Here is a 17,766-nt window from a genome sequence, read left to right on the forward strand (position 1 = left end):
CTTAATAATCACTCAAAAGAGATAAAGTGAAACCATTAAAAATATTCCATTATGGTGGCTCATGCCTGTAATCCCAACACTTTTGGAGGCCGAGGCGGGCGGATCACAAAGCCAGGAGATTGAGACCATCCTGACCAACATGGTGAAACCCCGTGTCTACTAAAAATACAAAAATTAGTTGGGTGTGGTGGCACACGCCTGTAGTCCCAGTTATTTGGGAGGCTGAGGCAAGAGAATCACTTGAACCGGGGAAGTGGAGGTTGCAGTGAGCTGATATTATGCCACTGCACTTCAGCCTGGTGACAGAGTGAGAGTCCACCTCAAAAAAAAAAAAAAAAAAAATTCTATTAATTTGAAAGAACCCAGGAAAAAAAAGGAAGAGAACAAAGACCAGATAAGACAAACAGAAAACAAATAGCAAGATAATAGACTGTATCCTAACTCTATAATTACGTTAATGAAATGAAATAAACATACCAATTAAAAAGGCAAACATTGAGTAAAAAAGCAAGAATGAACTATACGCTACATACAAAAACCTTTTTCTTTTTTTGGTGACGGAGTCTCGCTCTGTTACCCAGGCTGGAGTACAGTGGCGTGATCTCGGCTCACTGCAACCTCCACCTCCCGGGTTCAAGCGATTTTCCTGCCTTACCCTCCCAAGTAGCGGGGACTACAGGCACCTGCGACCGTGTCTGGCTAATTTTTTGTATTTTAGTAGAGATGGGGTTTCACCATGTTACCCAGGCTGGTCTCAAACTCCTGAGCTCAGGCAATTTGCCTGCCTCGGCCTCCAAAAGTGCTAGGATTACGGGCGTGAGCCACTCCCTGGCCATAAAAAAAAACAAAACTTTTTTTTTTTTTTGAGACAGTCTTACTCTGTCACCCAGGCTAGAGTGCAGTGGCGCGATCTTGGCTCACTGCAACCTCTGCTGCCCGGGTTCAGGTGATTCTCCTGCCTCAGCCTCCCAGGTAGCTGCGATTACAAGCGCCTGCCACCGCACCTGGGTAATTTTTGTATTTTTCGTAGAGACAGGGTTTCACCATCTTGGTCAGGCTGGTCTGGAACTCCTGACCTTGTGATCTGTCCACCTCAGCCTCCCAAAGTGCTGGGATTACAGGTGTGAGCCACCATGCCTGGACTAAAAAACTTTTAAAATATAAAGACAGGCTGGGCACCTGTGGCTCACGCCTGTAATCACAGCACTTTTGGAGGCTGAGGAGGGCGGATCATGAGGTCAGGAGATGGAGACCATCCTGGCTAACACGGTGAAACCCCGTCTCTACTAAGAATACAAAAAAATTAGCCGGGGAATGGTGGCAGGCACCTGTAGTCCCAGCTACTTGGGAGGCTGAGGCAGGAGAATGGCGTGAACCCGGGAGGTGGAGCTTGCAGTGAGCCGAGATCACACCACTGCACTCCAGCCTGGATGACAGAGCGAGACTCCATCTCAAAAAAAAAAAAAAAAAAGAAATATGAAGACACAAATAGGTTAAGTAAGAGTGTAAGTATGGAAAAGATATACCCTGCTAACTAACACTAGTCAAAAGAAAGCCAGGATAATTCTATTAATATCAGATAAAGTAGATTTTAGAACAAAGAATACATGAATCCACAATTATTATAGTCAAGAGATTTCAATAGCCCTCTCTTATATATACAACAAACAGGCAGAAAATCTGACATGAACAATACTATCAGCCAACTTGACCTAACTGACATTTATAAAACACTCCACCCAACAACAGCAAAATACACATTTTTGTTCTCAAGTGTGTACCCAGAACATTTACCAAGATAAACTATATTCTGGGCCATAAAACAAATCTTAAATCGGAAAGGATTCAAGTCATACAAAGTATGTTCACAGACCACACTGAAATTAAATTAGAAGTCAATAACAAAAAGATATTTGGAAAATCTGCTGCTTTAGTTTGTGTTTTTAGAAAAAAAATTTTGAAGGGGATATCTCCAAGTATTTGGAAAGTAACACTCTTCTAAATAACTCCTGGATCAAGAAGTCATTATATAAAAAAGACACCTGCCAGACACGGTGGCTCACGCCTGTAATCCTTTTTTTTTTTTTTTTGAGACGAGTCTTGCTCTGTTGCCCAGACTGGAGTGCAGTGGCGCGATCTCAGCTCACTGCAAGCTCCACCTCCTGGGTTCACGCCATTCTCCTGCCTCAGCCTCCCGAGTAGCTGGGACTTACAGGTGCCTGCCAACACGCCCGGCTAAATTTTTTGGTATTTTTTAGTAGAGGGAGGCCGAGGCGGGTGTAATCATTTTTTTCTAAAAACACAAAGGTCAGGAGTTCAAGACCAGCCTGACCAAGATGATGAAAACCCGTCTCTATGAAAAATACAAAAATTAGTCAGGCGTGGTGGCAGGCGCTTGTAATACCAGCTACTTGGGAGGCTGAGGCAGGAGAATCGCTTGCATCCGGGCGGCAGATGTTGCAGTGAGGCGAGATCGTGCCACTGCATTCTAGCCTGGGTAACAGAGTGAGATTGTGTCTCAAAAAAAAAAAAAAAAGTTTTTTTATGGCTGGGCAGTGGCTCCGCCTGTAATCCTGGGACTACAGGCACCCGCCACTGCACCTGGCTAACTTTTTGTATTTTAGTAGAGATGGGGTTTCACCGTGTTGTCCAGGCTGGTCTCGAACTCCTGAGCTCAGACAGGTCGCCCCCCTCGGCCTCCCAAAATGCTAGGAAAAAGAACTGGAAGCCATTATCTTAAATGAAATAACTCAAACAGAACGTTAATACTAATGAGCTCACTTATAAGTAGGAGCTGAACAATATGTACACATGGAAAAAGAAATTATAAGGTATTTTGAATTGAATGAAAATAAATATAGAATATACTATAATTTGTGCGATGACACTAAAGCAGTACTTAGGGGGAAGTTTATAGCACTAAAAGCTTATATTAGAAAAGAAGATGGTCTCATGTCAACAACTTCAACTTCTACCTTGAGTAACTAAAAAAAAGAGAGAGAAAATTAAAACCAAAGTAAACAAAAGACTAAAGCAGAAGTCTGTGAAATTGAAAGAAAAATATAGGCCAGGCGTGAGCCAGCACCTTGGGAGGCCGAGGCGGGTGGATCATTTGAGGTCAGGAGTTTGAGACCAGCCTGGCCAACATGGTGAAACCTCGTCTCTACTAAAAACTTAAAGGTTAGCTGGGCATGGTGGCGTGCTCCTGTAATCCCGGCAACCCAGGAGGCTGAGGCAGGAGAATTGCTTGAACCCAGGAGACGGAGGTTGCAGTGACCTAAGATCATGCTACTGTACCCCAGTCTGGATGACAGAGCGAGACTCTATCTCAAGAAAAAAAAAATACAGAAAATCAATAAATACAATAAATATAACCAAAACGTGGTTATTTGAGATCAGTAAAATGGATAAGCCTCTAATATCAGGAATGAGAGGTTACATCACTACAGGGTCTCCAGATATTAAAAGGATAATGAGGGAATAATTTCATGTCCATAAATTTGACAACTTAGATGAAATGGACAAATTTCTTGAAAGACAAACTACCAAAGCTCACTTTAAATAAACAGGCCAGGCGTGCTGCTCATGCCTGTAATCCTAGCACTTTGAGAAGCCAAGGCAAGAAGATCACTTGAGCCCAGTAGTTGGGAGAGCAGCCTGGGCAACATGGCAAAACCTCATCTCTACAAAAAATGCAAAAAATTAGCCAGGTGTGGTGGTGTACAGCTGTACTCCCAGCTACACAGGAGGCTGATGTGGCAGAATCACTTGAGCCCAGCAGAGAGAGGCTGCAGTGAGACACGATTGCACCACTGTAGTAGCCTGGGCTACAAAGTGATACCTTGTCTCAAAGAAAAAAGAAGAAGGAAGAAGAAGAAAAGAAGGAGGAGGAGGAGGCGGGGGAGGAGGACAAGGAGAAGAAGAGGAGGAGGAAGAGGCGGAGGGAGGAGCAGGAGGAAGAGAAGGAAGATGAAGAGTAGGAGGAGGAGAAAGAAGGAGGAAGAGGAGGAGGAAGAGGAAGAGGAGGAGAAGAAACAGACTACCTTAATAGCCTTGTATCTATTTTAAAAGTTAAAAATGTAGTTAAACACCATCCCATAGAAAATTCTACGTCCAAATAGCTTAACTGCTAAATTCTACCAGACTTTTAAGGAAGACATAATACCAATTTGACACAAACTTCCAACTCATTCTGTGAAGCCTGATACCAAAAACAGACAAAGACATTACCAAAAAAATGACAAACCAGCTGGGTGTGGTGGCTCATGCCTGTAATCCTAGCACTTTGGGAGGCCAAGGCAGGTGGATTGCCTGAGCTCAGGAGTTCAAGACCAGCCTGGGCAACACGGTGAAACTCCGTCTCTACTAAAATACAAAAAATTAGCTGGGCATGGTGGTGCATGCCTATAGTCCCAGCTACTCAAGAGGCTAAGGCAGGAGAATTGCTTGAACCCGGGAAGCAGAGGTTGCAGTGAGTCAAGATCACACCACTGCACTCCAGCCTGGGTGACAGAGAGAGACTCCATCTCAAAACAAAACAAAACAAGAAAATGACAAACCAGTATGTCTCATGAACATAGATGTAAAAATTCAAAAAAAAATTTAGCAAAGATCATAAAAAATATTCTAGGCCAGGCACAGTGACTCATGTCTGCGATCCTTGCTCTTTGGGAGGCTGAAGCGGGAGGATCATTTGAGCTCAGGAGTTCGAGACCAGCCTCGGCAACACAGTGAGACCTCATCTCTACCAAAAATTTAAAAATTAGCCAGGTGTAGTGACACAAGCCTGTAGTCCCAGTTACTTAGAGGCTGAGGCTAGATGATTGCTTAAGCCCGGGAGGTCAAGGATGCAGTGAGCTATGATCATGCCACGGTGCTCCAGCCTGGGTGACAAAGCAAGATCCTGTCTAATAAAAAGTAGTAAAAATAGAACTATCATTTGACCTAGCAATCCCATTACAGGGTATATACCCAAAGGAAAATAAATAATTCTACCAAAAAAATACCTGCACTCATGTGTTTATTGCAGCACTATTCACAATAGCAAAGACATGGAATCCACCCAGGTGCCCATCAAGAGTGGATAGGGCCAGGCTCGGTGGCTCACACCTGTAATTCCAGCACTTTGGGAGGCCGAGGTGGGAGGATCACTTGAGCCCAAGAGTTTGAGGCCAGCCTGGGCAGCACTGTGAAAGCTCATCTCTACAAAGAAATTTTTTTTAAATTAGCGAAGTGTAGTGGCACACACCTGTGGTCCCAGCTACCAGGAAGGCTGAGGTGGGGGGACCTCTTGAGCCTGGGAGGTCAAGGCTGCAGTGAGTCGAGATATTGTGCCACCACACTCTAGCCTGGGCAACAGAGTGAGTGAGACTCTGCCTTAAAAAAAAAAAAACAAACAAAAAAACCATAGTGGATTGGATAAAGAAAATGTGGTACATATACACCAAGGAATACTATATACCCATAAAAAAGAACAAAATTGAGTCCTTCACAACAAAGTGGATGCAGCTGGAGGCCATTATCCTAAGCAAATTAATGCAGAAACAGAAAACCAAATACTGCAAGTTCTCACCTATAAGTGGGAACTAAACACTGGGTACACACAGACACAAAGATGGGAACAATAAACACTAGAGATTCCAAAAGTGAGGAGGAAGGGAGGGAGGCAACAGTTGAAAAAATACTTATAAGGTACTATGTCCACTACTTCAGCGATGGGATCCTTAGAAGCCCAAATCTCAGCATCACACAATATATCCATGTAACAAACTTGCACGTATCCTCTGAATCTTAAAGAAATTCTATTGATTTGATAAATGAGGTTAATAACAGGTTTAACATAAATCAATCATATTTACAAATTAAAAAGGCTATACAGTCATCTCAATAGATGCAGATACAAATGCATTTGTTTTATGGTATATCTTTTTTGTTTGTTTGTTTGTTTTTTGAGACAGGGTCTCACTCTGTTGCCCAGGCTTGAGTGCATGGTACGGTGATGGCTCACTGCAGCCTCAACCTCCCAGGCTCAATCAATCCTCCCATCTCAGTCTCCCAAGTAGCTGGGACTACAGGCATGAACCACCATGATCTGCTTAATTTTAGTTTGTTTTTGTGTTTTTTTTTTTTTTTTTTTTTTGAGACGGAGTTTCGCTCTTGTTGCCCAGGCTGGAGTGCAATGGCGCGATCTCAGCTCACTGCAACCTCCTCCTCCTGGGTTCAAGCGATTCTCCTGCCTCAGCCTCCTGAGTAGCTGGGATTACAGGTGTGCACCACCACATCTGGCTAATTTTGTATTTTTAGTAGAGACAGGGTTTCACCATGTTGCCCAGGCTAGTCTCAAACTCCTGGGCTCAAGTGATCTGCTTGCCTCAGCCTCCCAAAGTGCTGGGATTACAGGTGTAAGCCACTCCACCCGGCCAAAAAATGTGTTTGTCAATATATTTGTTAAATGTATATTAATATACACACTTGTTACATACATTTAACGAATTAAATAAATTATTTGATAAATACATTTAACAAATTAAATACATTTGTCAAATACTTTATATGTAGCCCATTATTGATAAAAACTCTCAGGCAGGCCGGGTGCGATGGCTCACGCCTGTAATCCTAGCACTTTGAGAGGCCAAGGTGGGCAGATCACGAGGTCAAGAGATTGAGACCATCTGGCTAACACGGTGAAACCCCGTCTTTACTAAAAATACAAAAAATTAGCCGGGTGTGGTGGCGGGTGCCTGTAGTCCCAGCTACTCGGGAGGCTGAGGCAGGAGAATGGTGTGAACCCAGGAGGCGGAGGTTGCAGTGAGCCGAGATCGTGCCACTGCACTCCAGCCTGGTTAACAGAGCAAGACTCCGTCTCAAAAACAAAACAAAACAAAAACAACAACAACAAAAAAACACCTCTCAGGCAAACTAGAAACAGAAAGGGACTTCATCAACTTGATAAAGAATATCTACGTGTTGTATGAAAGGAGAGAAGGTTAGCACTTCCCTTGGCAAGGATGGAAGAGGCCCTCAGGCCTGACAACATGCATATGGTTAAGGCATTGCCACCTACTTCGTGGCATCTAACCATCGTTATTTTTGCTGGGTGCGGTGGCTCACGCCTGTAATCCCAGCACTTTGGAAGCCAAGGTAGGTGGATCATGAGGTCAGGAGATGGAGACCATCCTAGCAAACATGGTGAAACTCCGTCTCTACTAAAATACAAAAATTAGCCGGGCGTGGTGGTGGGCCTGTAGTCCTAGCTACTCAGGAGGCTGAGGCAGGACAATTGCTTAAACCCGGGAGGCAGAGGTTGCAGTGAGCCAAGATCACACCACTGCACTCCAGCCCGGGCAACAGAGCAAGACTCTGTCTCAAAAAATAAATAAATCAATCAAATAAAAAATAAAAAAAAGAACATCTATAAAAAACCTACAGCTAGTATCATAATTAGTGATGAAAAATTGAGGCCGGGCACGGTGGCTCACGCCTGTAATCCCAGCACTTTGGGAGGCTGAGGCAGATGGATCACGAGGTCAGGAGTTTGAGACCAGCCTGGCCAAGATGGTAAAACCCCATTTCAACTGAAAATACAAAAATTAGCTGGGCACAGTGGCAGGCGCCTGTAATCCCAGCTACTCGGGAGGCTGAGGCAGGAGAATCACTTGAACCTGGGAGATGGAGGTTGCAGTGAGCTGAGATTGTGCCACTGCACTCCAGCTTGGGTGACAGAGCAGGACTCCATCTCAAGAAAACAGAAAGAAAAATTTAATGCTTTTCTTTTAAGATCAGAAACAAAGAGATGGACAAAGTGGTACATGTCTGTAATCCCAACTACTCAGGAGGCTGAGGCAGGAGGATCATTTGAGCCCAGGAGTTTGAGAGCACCCTCAGCAACATGGCAGAATCCCCTCTCCACAAAAAAAAAGGTTTTAAAAAAGAAAATTTTTTAAAAAATGAGTATGTCTGCTCTTACCAATGCTATTCAACATTGCATTGGGGATTCTAGCCAGTGCAATCAAAGAAAAATAAATAAAGGTCATCCAGATTGGAAAGAAGAAGTAAAACAGTCTTTATTCACAGATGGCATAGTCTTCTATGTAAAAAATCTGATGGAATCTTCAAAAAAAGGCTACTAGAATAAATGAGTATAGCAAGATTGTAGGATACAAGATCAATATATAAAAACTATATGGACAGTACTACTATTGTGAACTAAATTTTTGAAAAATTGTAAATTTAAATTTTTAAAAAATATCATTTGCAACATCAAAAATATGATACGCTTAGAGATAAATCTGACAGAAGATATGAAAGACATGTTGATAATTACAAAACATTGCTGAGAGAAATTAAAGAAAACAAACATAAATGGAAAACAAACATACATATACTTTGTTCATGGTTCAGAAGACTTGAAATTATTCAATTCTCCCTCAAATCTATCTATAAATTCAATGCAATCCCAATCAAAATCCCAGCAGGAATTTGTGTAGAAATTCATAAGCTGATTTTAGAATTTGTATGGAAATGTAAAGTAATTAAGTAAGCAAAACAGCCTTTAAAAAGGACACAAACTGGAGGGCTAACACCACTCAGTTTCAACAATAAAGCTACAGTAATCAAGCAATGTGGTATTGGCATAAAGATAGACATATACACCAGTGGCACAGAATAGGAAGTGTAAAAATAAACCCACATATATATATGGACAACTGAATTCTGACAAAGGTACAACAAAGCCAATGCAACTGGTTTTTGGAAATAATAATAATAACCTTTCAACAAATGGTGCTGGGACAATTGGATATTCATATGCAAAAAACAAAAAATCCTTAAATCCATACTTCACATACACATTAAAACTAATTCCAAATAGTTATAAACCTAAATGCAAAACCTAGAACTGTAAAACTGCTAGAAGAGGCTAAGCGCGTTGGCTAACGCCTGTAATCCCAGCACTTTTGAGAGGCTGAGGCAGGTGGATCACTTGAGGTCAGGAGTTGGAGACCAGCCTGGCCAATATGGTGAAACCCCATCTCTTCTAAAAATACAAAAATTAGCCAGGCATGGTGGTGCACGCCTGTAATCCCAGCTACTGGGGAGGTTGAGGCAGGAGAATTGCTTGAACCCAGTTGCAGTGAGCTGAGATTGCACCATTGCACTCCAGCCTGGGTGACAGAGCAAGAGTCTGTCTCAAAAATAAAATAAAAATAATAGAAGAAAACATAGGTCTTTGTGACCTTGGGTAAGAACACAACACTTAAAAGAACAAACTCATAAGTAGAACTAAATCAAAATTAAAAACTGCTTTTCAAAAGACACTTTAAAAAATGAAAAAAAAAAGTCATAAACTAGGGGTGGGGGGATCTTTGCAATGCATGTATCTGAAAAAGAACTAGTATCAAGAACATATGGAGAGCTCTGGCTGGGCTCAGTGGCTCACGCCTGTAATCCCAGCACTTTGGGAGCCCAAGGTGGGTGGATCACTTAAGGTCAAGAGCCCAAGAGCAGCCTGGCCAACATGGCGAAACCCCATCTCTACTAAAAATACAAAAATTAGCCAGGCATGCTGGCGGGTGTCTGTAATCCTAGCTACTCGGGAGGCTGAGGCAGGAGAATCACTTGAACCCGGGAGGTGGAGGTTGCAGTGAGCCAAGATAGTGCCACTGTATTCCAGCCTGGGCAACAGAGTGAGACTCCGTCTCAAAAACCAAACCAAACCAAACCAAAACAAAAACAAACAAACAAAAAGAACATTATAGAGAACTCTCAAGGCACAACCATAGGAAGTTACATAATAAGCAAAAGGTTTGAGCACTTTACCAAGAAGATACAGAGAAGGCTAATAAGCACATGAAAAGATGCTCAGCATCAAAGGTCATTAGCAAAATGTAAATTAAAATCTCAATAAAGTACCAATACAAACCTATTAGAATGGCTGACATTAAAAAGGCTGACCATACAAAATGTTAGTTGGGACATGGAACAGCTGGAACTTTCATACAATACTTATAGAAAACAAAATAGTACAACCACTTTGGAACAGTTTGGCAATCTCTTAAAAAGTTAAACATTCACCCACCATATGACCCAGACATCCCCCTCATACCACTCCTAGGTATTTACCCAAGAAAAAAGGAAATATGTATCCATCCAAGGACTAGTACATGAGTGTTCACAGCAGCTTTATCTGTAATAGCCAAAAACTAGAAACAATCCAAATGTCTATCAACAGGTAAGTGGGTAAAAAATGTGTTATACCCATATAACGAAATACTACTTACCAATAAAAAGAAATGACCTGCTGATACAGGCAACAACCTGAATGAATCTCAAAATCACAATGCTAAGTCAAAGAAGTCAGACTCCCTCCCCGCAAAAAACAGAAAGAGTATATACTGTATGATTCCACTTACATAAAACTCTAGAAAATACAAACTATAGTGACGGAAAACATCTATACTGGTTGTTTGGGGGAGACAGGAGTGCAAACGGGCATAAGGAAATTTTGGGGGTGATGAATATGTTCACTATCTTGGCTGTGATGATGGTTTTATGGGTATATTCAAATGTGAAAACTTATCAAATTATACACTTTAAATATGTTCAGCTTATTGTATGTCTATTGTACCTCAATAAAGCTGTTTTTAAGAAGTATGATTTGTGGCTGGGAAAGGTGGCTCACGCCTGTAATCCCAGCACTTTGGGAGGTGGAGGCGGGAGGACTGCTTGAGTCCAAGGAGTTTCAGACCAGCCTGGGCAACACCGTGAGAACTCATCTCTACAAAACAACAACAAACAAACAAACAAAAAACTGATTTGTTGAGTTCTACCACCAGAGCCTTTGATTATAAGAATATTTACCCATTTCACTAAATGAATGCAATCATTTCAAGTTTCCTACTGAAGTATAAAAATTCATTCACTTAAGGCTGGGTGCATTGGCTCACATCTGTAATCCCAGCACTTTGGGAGGCTGAGGCGGGTGGATCACCTAAGGTCAGGAGTTTGAGACCAACCTGACCAACATGGTAAAACCCCATCTCGACTAAAAGTACAAAAATTAGCTGGGTGTAGTGGTGCATGCCTGTAATCCCAGCTACTGGGGAGGCTGAGGCAGGAGAATAGCTTGAACCTGGGAGGTGGAGGTTGCAGTGAGCTGAGATGGCGCCATTGCACTCCAGCCTGGGTGACAGAGCAAGACTCCCTCTCAAAAAAATAAAATCACTCACTTAATAAGAAGTATACCTCTGGAATATAAAGTTACTATTTTCCAAAAATATTTCAGTAAATGTAGAAGCAATTTATACCATAATGTATTCAGACTGGCTGACATGGAAAGGGACAGGCAAAAACATGTAGGATCCATGAAGTCCGGCTTTCTAATGGTTAACACAGAAATAGTATAATGATGACAAGAATGGGGAGGCAAAATAAACAGAACAACACAAGTCTAGTGGTGAAGCTAGTAAAATGGAATGAGGCATGATTATCAAATAACAAAATCTTTTAAAATTTTTTAAAAATATTTTTTCTTTTATAGACAGGGTCTCACTCTGCTGCTCAGGCTGAGTGAAGTGGCATGATCACAGCTCACTGCAGCCTCGAACTCCTGGGCATGCACTATCCTCCCACCTTAGCCTCCCAAGTAGCTGGGACCACAGGCATGTACCACCATGTCTGACTACTTTTTTTTTTTTTTGAAGCGGAGTCTCACTCTGTCGCCCAGGCTGGAGTGCAGTGGCGTGATCTCGGCTCACTGCAAGCTCCGCCTCCCAGGTTCACACCATTCTCCTGCCTCAGCCTCCCCAGTAGCTGGGAATACAGGCGCCCGCCATCACGCCTGGCTAATTTTTTGTATTTTTAGTAGAGACAGGGTTTCACTGTGTTAGCCAGGATGGTCTCGATCTCCTGACCTTGTGATCCACCCATCTCGGCCTCCCAAAGTGCTGGGATTACAGGCGTGAGCCCATGCCCGGCCATCTGACTACTTTTAAAAAACTTTTTTTAGAGATGGAGTCTCAGGTGCAGTGGCTCATGCCTGTAATCCCAGGACTTTGGGAAGCCAAGACAGATCACTTGAGGTCAGGAGTTCGAGACCAGCCTGGCCAACATGGTGAAACCCCGTCTCTACTAAAAATACAAAAATTAGCCAGGTGTGGTGGCACATACTTGTAATCCCAGCTACTTGAGGGGCCGAGGCAGGAGGACGGCTTCAACCTGGGAGGTGGAGATTGCAGTAAGCAGAGATCACACCACTGCACTCCAACCTGGGTGACAGTGCGAGACTCCGTCTCAAGAAAAAAAAAAGAATAATATAATGTAGTTGCTACTTTTAAAAAAGAAGAGGAAGAAGTAAAAATAATTGGGAGATTTGGGTTTTTAAAAAGGTAGCAAATGAAGGAGAATCTAGCAATAATTGAGATTATTCAACTAAAATAATTATTTTTTGAGACAGGTCTTGCTCTGTCACCCAGGCTGGAGTGCAGTGGTGTGATTATGGCTCACTGCAGCCTCAATCTCCTAGGCTGAGGCCATCCCCTCACCCACCTGAGCCACCTGAGTAGCTGGGACTGCAGGCATGTGCCACCATGCTCTGCTAATTTTTTGATTTTTTGTAGAGACGGGGTCTCACTTTGTTGCCTAGGCAGATCTTGAACTCCTGAGCTTAAATGATCCTCCTGCCTCAGCCTCCTGAAGTGCTGAGATTATAGGTATGAGCCACCACATATGACCAATATTTTTACCAGAATATTTCATAAAATCAATGCACTGCTAGGAAAGATATGAAGTCACTTAACTGATTTGTCTAAACAGAACTGTTCACCTGTTCATAGTGAAGTACACAGGGTTTTCATTTGAAGTCCTTAAAAAAACAAACAACCTGGCAGGAAACAAAAGGAATCTCATAATGACGAGTTTCATTAACTATGCATTTTCTCCAAGCAGTCCAACCCCATTCAGAAATAACACAAAATATCCAAGTGCTTTAAAATCCAAGGCCTTTAATTTAGTTTTTGGTAATGACCATAAATGCCTTCACAAAACCTCTTTTTCACTGTAAATAGAAGGCACTAGGCATTACATAATACCCTTAAAGCAGTGATTCCTCCTGATGCTGGTAGAGATAAAACATTTAATGTCAGGGTTTACATAGTAACAAATTCTTCTTAAAAAAAAAAAAAGACAAATCTAAAAATCACGCACCAAAAATTATCAGTCAGTCTTTCCCAGGTTCCCAATGCAAATTTACATCATTTTTACAAGTACATAGTTTGAAATTAAGAGATAAACTAGGTATGATATGGTTTTCAACATGTGTTAGGTTTCAGTTAAATACAGTAAAAATGAAGACACCATTATCATGCTAATTGGCATCTTTTGCTACTGTTTAGCTGTGCAAAATAGACTTGAAATGATACATCCTGTAGTGGCATAATTTAAAAGATCCTTGATATGACACCAACAACTTGCAAATTCTGGTCACAAACTGTATATAAATTGTACAATTATTAAAATATACCTTTTTGAAAAATAATAAGATGACCATTTATACCTAAATAAGGTTTCCCAGAAAGTTATGAAATACTTTTAGCATATAAAAGTAGTTGCTCCTTTTCTGAAAAGTCAGCTGTTGTTTCACAAAATAACTCATATGATCCAAGGCAAACGATTTCTTTCAAATGCCATATTCTCTCTATGACTTTGAGGTATGCTTCAAGAGACTGTATCCATAAGAACAGGGCACATTTGGGTATTAGACCACAGTTACAAACGCAAGGAGTCTTTCTTGGGTCAGGAATGCCCTTAAGAGTTATATCGACAGAAAACAAAAGATAGCTTCTGAAGCCATATCCTTTACAAATACATACAACTAAATTTGGTTATTTAGAGGATAATTCAAGACACAGCTATTAACCACATGCTGTGTCATGTGTGCCTATTTTAATTAGTGGCTTCTGGCCAGGCGCAGTGGCTCACACCTGTAATCCCAGCACTTTGGGAGGCCGAGGCGGGCGGATCACCTGAGGTCGGGAGTTTGAGACCAGCCTGACCAACATGGAGAAACCCCATCTCTACTAAAAATACAAAATTAGCCGGGCGTGGTGGCACATACCTGTAATCCCAGCTACTCAGGAGGCTGAGGCAGGAGAATCACTTGCACCCGGGAGGTGGAGGTTGCAGTCAGCCGAGATTGCGCCATTGCACTCCAGCCTGGGCAACAAGAGCAAAACTCCATCTCAAAAAAAAAAAAAGTGGCTTCTGTAGGATACTCTTATTCAAACACAAACCAAACAACCTTACTCTACCAAATCACATTCTTCTATTTTTGGCAAGGTAGTATTTTTTAAACAAAACAGAAACAAAAACAACAACAACAAAAGCTAACCATGACAGTGACTCAGGCAAAAGTTCCCATGTCAAACAACAGTAGGAAAAGTGTTCTAAGAAACATTAATGTTGGGAAAAATAAAACGCTACCAAACAAATAATGCCAGAAATCAATCTTATCATCACTCAAATAAGTATCACATAAAAAACTCATGAATGCCTTTGAAATAAGAATAGTTCAGTTTAAAAAAATAGCTGATTATGAGATTTATAATTAAAATGTCTTTGAAAAGCAGCCAAGTTCATTAGTTTAAACATTTAATAATATTTAAATTAGTATTTATTTTTTATTTTTGTTGAGACGGAGTCTCACTGTGTCACCCAAGCTGGAGTCCAGGGGTGTAATCTCAGCTCACTGCAACCTCCGCCTCCCAGGTTCAAGTGATTCTCACATCTCAGCCTCCCAAGTAGCTGGGATTACAGGCGTGTGCCACCATGCCTGGCTAATTTTTGTATTTTTAGTAGAGACGAGGTTTCACCATGTTGGCCAGGCTGGTCTTGGACTCTCAACCTTAAGTGACCTGTCCGCCTTGGTCTCCCAAAGTGCTAGGATTACAGGCGTGAGCCACCGCACCCGGCCTAATGTTTAAATTAGTAAAGGGTAAGAGAAAAATAAACTCTTCCATAATTAATACTAGATGCCTTCTTGTCTTTGGAGAAACTAGTAAGATTAAATTTTGAAAATGGAAGGGAAAATAATGAAAATCTATATGACAACTGAAAAAAACCCATCATGTCTATTAATAAACACAATGGGTAGCAAGAAACATTTTTTTTAAACAATGATCACTCAACAGAATACCTTATAAAATTACGTATCATAATGAAGCTAAGGAAAAGCTTCAAGACTAGCAGCTGAACTGTGAAACATGTAGGACAACAGAAGGCACTACATAAGCATCAATTCCTTCTAACCATAGGACAGTTCAGTCTTTCTGTTCTTAAGAAGATAGCCAGTGTGAATGTTATTTTTATATCCCCCTGAGTTTTAACATGATTGGGCAAAGCAGCACCAATTTAAAAAAATATCTGCAATGCCAGCACTGCAGTATGAAATCACTAATACTGATGGCCCACAAGTCTCTCATAAGAGCACTTTAGAACATGATTAAAAATATAGAAATGCCTTTCGGTGTTTCAGTATTAAAGTGGAACCACCACAGATATCCACTTTAAAAAGTAATGCACTAAAAAGGTCTGTTTATACAATACAGTCTTTCTACCCTGTAACTAGCATTCATGGCAATTTTCCACTCCGCTGCCACTGAGAGATCTCCTTTGTGCGTCTGGTTGAAATGTCAGTATGCTTCATGATGCATAATCCTTTTTGGCTGGAAAATCTTGGCAAATATCATGTCATGCCTGTTTTGAGCAGTATGCCTTGCAAGTCCTCTGGCAATGCTAAGATAATGGCATCTATGTGTGTCCGTAACTTTTCCATAGTGTCAGGTTTCACAGGTAAGTGCTCTCGATCAGCCTGCAACTACATAAGGAACATTTCATAACATTTAAATTATCCTCAGAATCTGTATTAATACATTACATTCTCTAAATAAACCATTTTAAAGGTCTAACAATTAGATACTTTCAGTCTTAGACCAGAAATTACAGAAACTAAAAAAGCAAGGAGCATTCTATTTAAACAATTCGTTATTGAGCTCAATAAAAGGCTTCTATGTAAATTCATAATAATACCTAGAAATATAAGTGACAATGTTTTTACAGAGCTTATTAGATTCTATATACATAACGTTAGAATAATATGGCATCATTATGGTCTGTTTCAGTGACCAAGTATTTTCAGCAATATCTACCATCAATTGACCAATTTCAAGCCCTCTCATTTAAAAAGTTACTTCTGCGAACTATCATGGGTTGTCAGCTCACATGAGAGGACAATGTCTTCAGAGAAAAGTCAATTTAGTCTTTGGCTGTTTTGGCTACATACCAGCTTATTTTTCAGCTTCAAGACAAGGTCTACTGTTTCTACTTCTGTGTGTTTCTGGATCCAGAGAAGTAAGTCCTAGAATAAATAAAATCCCAAATCAGTAAGTTCTCAAAATAATATTCAAACCTCTCTATTTCAATAGGTAAGGCTACTGTGAAGGAAAGACAAGAAGGAAAAGGAGAACAAAGTATTTAACCCAGATATAGCATTATAGTGCAAGAATAATTCTCATAATATTCTAATAACTGTTAGATAATTTTCTGCATTAGCCAGAATAATTGTCTCATATTTGGAAGTAAAACAAAATGTACTGAGGTGGCTTTTTTAGATCAAGCAAGAAAAACAAAATTGCAGCTCAAACTGTAACAGTAACCCCCACTTCCACTAAGTAGTGACTAATTTATAAGGAACATTAGTTAACAAATCAAGAGAACTGAACATGAATTTACTACTGGATGTAAACTTCGTGTTTTCAGATATGCTCTTCCTGGGCTTATGTTGCAGGTGCATTCATCATATTCCTTTTCTCAGAGCCACAGTGACTGGGAGTTTATGAGTAGAAAGTTAACACTGAGGTTAGCACACCTCACATTTAAAGCTAAATATAAATGAAAGTGAGACTATTCCTTTTATTTTCACAAGTAGTTTAATTTAAAATAGGCTGGTAATACAGAACATAAAAAAAAAATCAGTCCGTTTTTTTTTTTTTTTTTTTTTTTGAGATGGAGTCTCGCTTTGTTGCCCAGGCTGGAGCACAGTGGCGCGATCTCAGCTCACTGCAAGCTCCGCGTCCCGGGTTCACGCCATTCTCTTGCCTCAGCCTCCCGAGTAGCTGGGACTACAGGCGCCTGCCACCACGCCCGGCTAATTTTTTTTTTTTTTTTTTGTATTTTCAGTAGAGATGGGGTTTCACCGTGTTAGCCAGGATGGTCTCCATCTCCTGACCTCGTGATCCGCCCGCCTCAGCCTCCCAAAGTGCCGGGATTACAGGCGTGAGCCACTGCGCCCGGCCAGTCCACATTTCTAAAAGTGTTAATACTAACTAAAAAAGGTAAATACGTCATACAGAAAAAGATGTGGAGTTAGGCTTCTTGGATTAGAATCCTTACTCTACCCAGTAATGTGCTGGTAAATATTTAACAAGTGGTTCTCCAAAAGAGGTCTCTGGTTTGTAGCATTTGCCAATTTCTGTGGTGTAGTACTCCCACTGTAGGCTATTTCAAGCTGCCAACCTGAGGTCACTGAATACAGAGCTGAGAAGAGATGTGCACAGTTGGCTCTTGTGAGCCAATGCAAGTGGACTCCAGCACACTGTTGGCTCCACTACTTAGCAGGGATGTGATCTGAGGCAAGTCATTTAACTTCTAAGCCAAAAGTTTCCCATGATGCAGTTCATAACACACCTACCTCAAAGAATCATTGTAAAGATTAAA

General features: G+C 41.1%; 1 protein-coding gene and 1 non-coding gene across 7 annotated transcripts in view; one reads left to right on the top strand and one right to left on the bottom strand.

The window, feature by feature from the left end:
- Positions 1–6,963: 6,963 nt before the first annotated feature.
- On the top strand, positions 6,964–7,089 carry LOC115934205 (U6atac minor spliceosomal RNA). Its single transcript, XR_004070027.1, has one exon. It is a non-coding gene; the product is annotated as a U6atac minor spliceosomal RNA (small nuclear RNA).
- Positions 7,090–12,972: 5,883 nt separating this feature from the next.
- DENND6A (DENN domain containing 6A) overlaps positions 12,973–17,766 on the bottom strand; it is a 67,742-nt gene continuing 62,948 nt past the window's right edge. For 3 of the 6 annotated variants that reach the window (XM_055383183.2, XM_019023704.3, XM_055383185.2), the window contains exons 19-20: positions 16,334–16,408; positions 12,973–15,868 (exon numbers count right to left, since the gene is read on the bottom strand). In XM_055383183.2, the coding sequence (XP_055239158.1) occupies positions 15,737–15,868; positions 16,334–16,408 (207 nt within the window). In that variant the 3' untranslated portion in view covers positions 12,973–15,736. The remainder of the gene's footprint in view (positions 15,869–16,333; positions 16,409–17,766) is intronic. The other 3 variants (XM_063703864.1, XM_063703866.1, XM_063703865.1) reach the window with 2 other exon arrangements.

Source organism: Gorilla gorilla, chromosome 2 (genome assembly GCF_029281585.2).
Source record: "Gorilla gorilla gorilla isolate KB3781 chromosome 2, NHGRI_mGorGor1-v2.1_pri, whole genome shotgun sequence".
Classification (NCBI taxonomy): domain Eukaryota; kingdom Metazoa; phylum Chordata; class Mammalia; order Primates; family Hominidae; genus Gorilla; species Gorilla gorilla.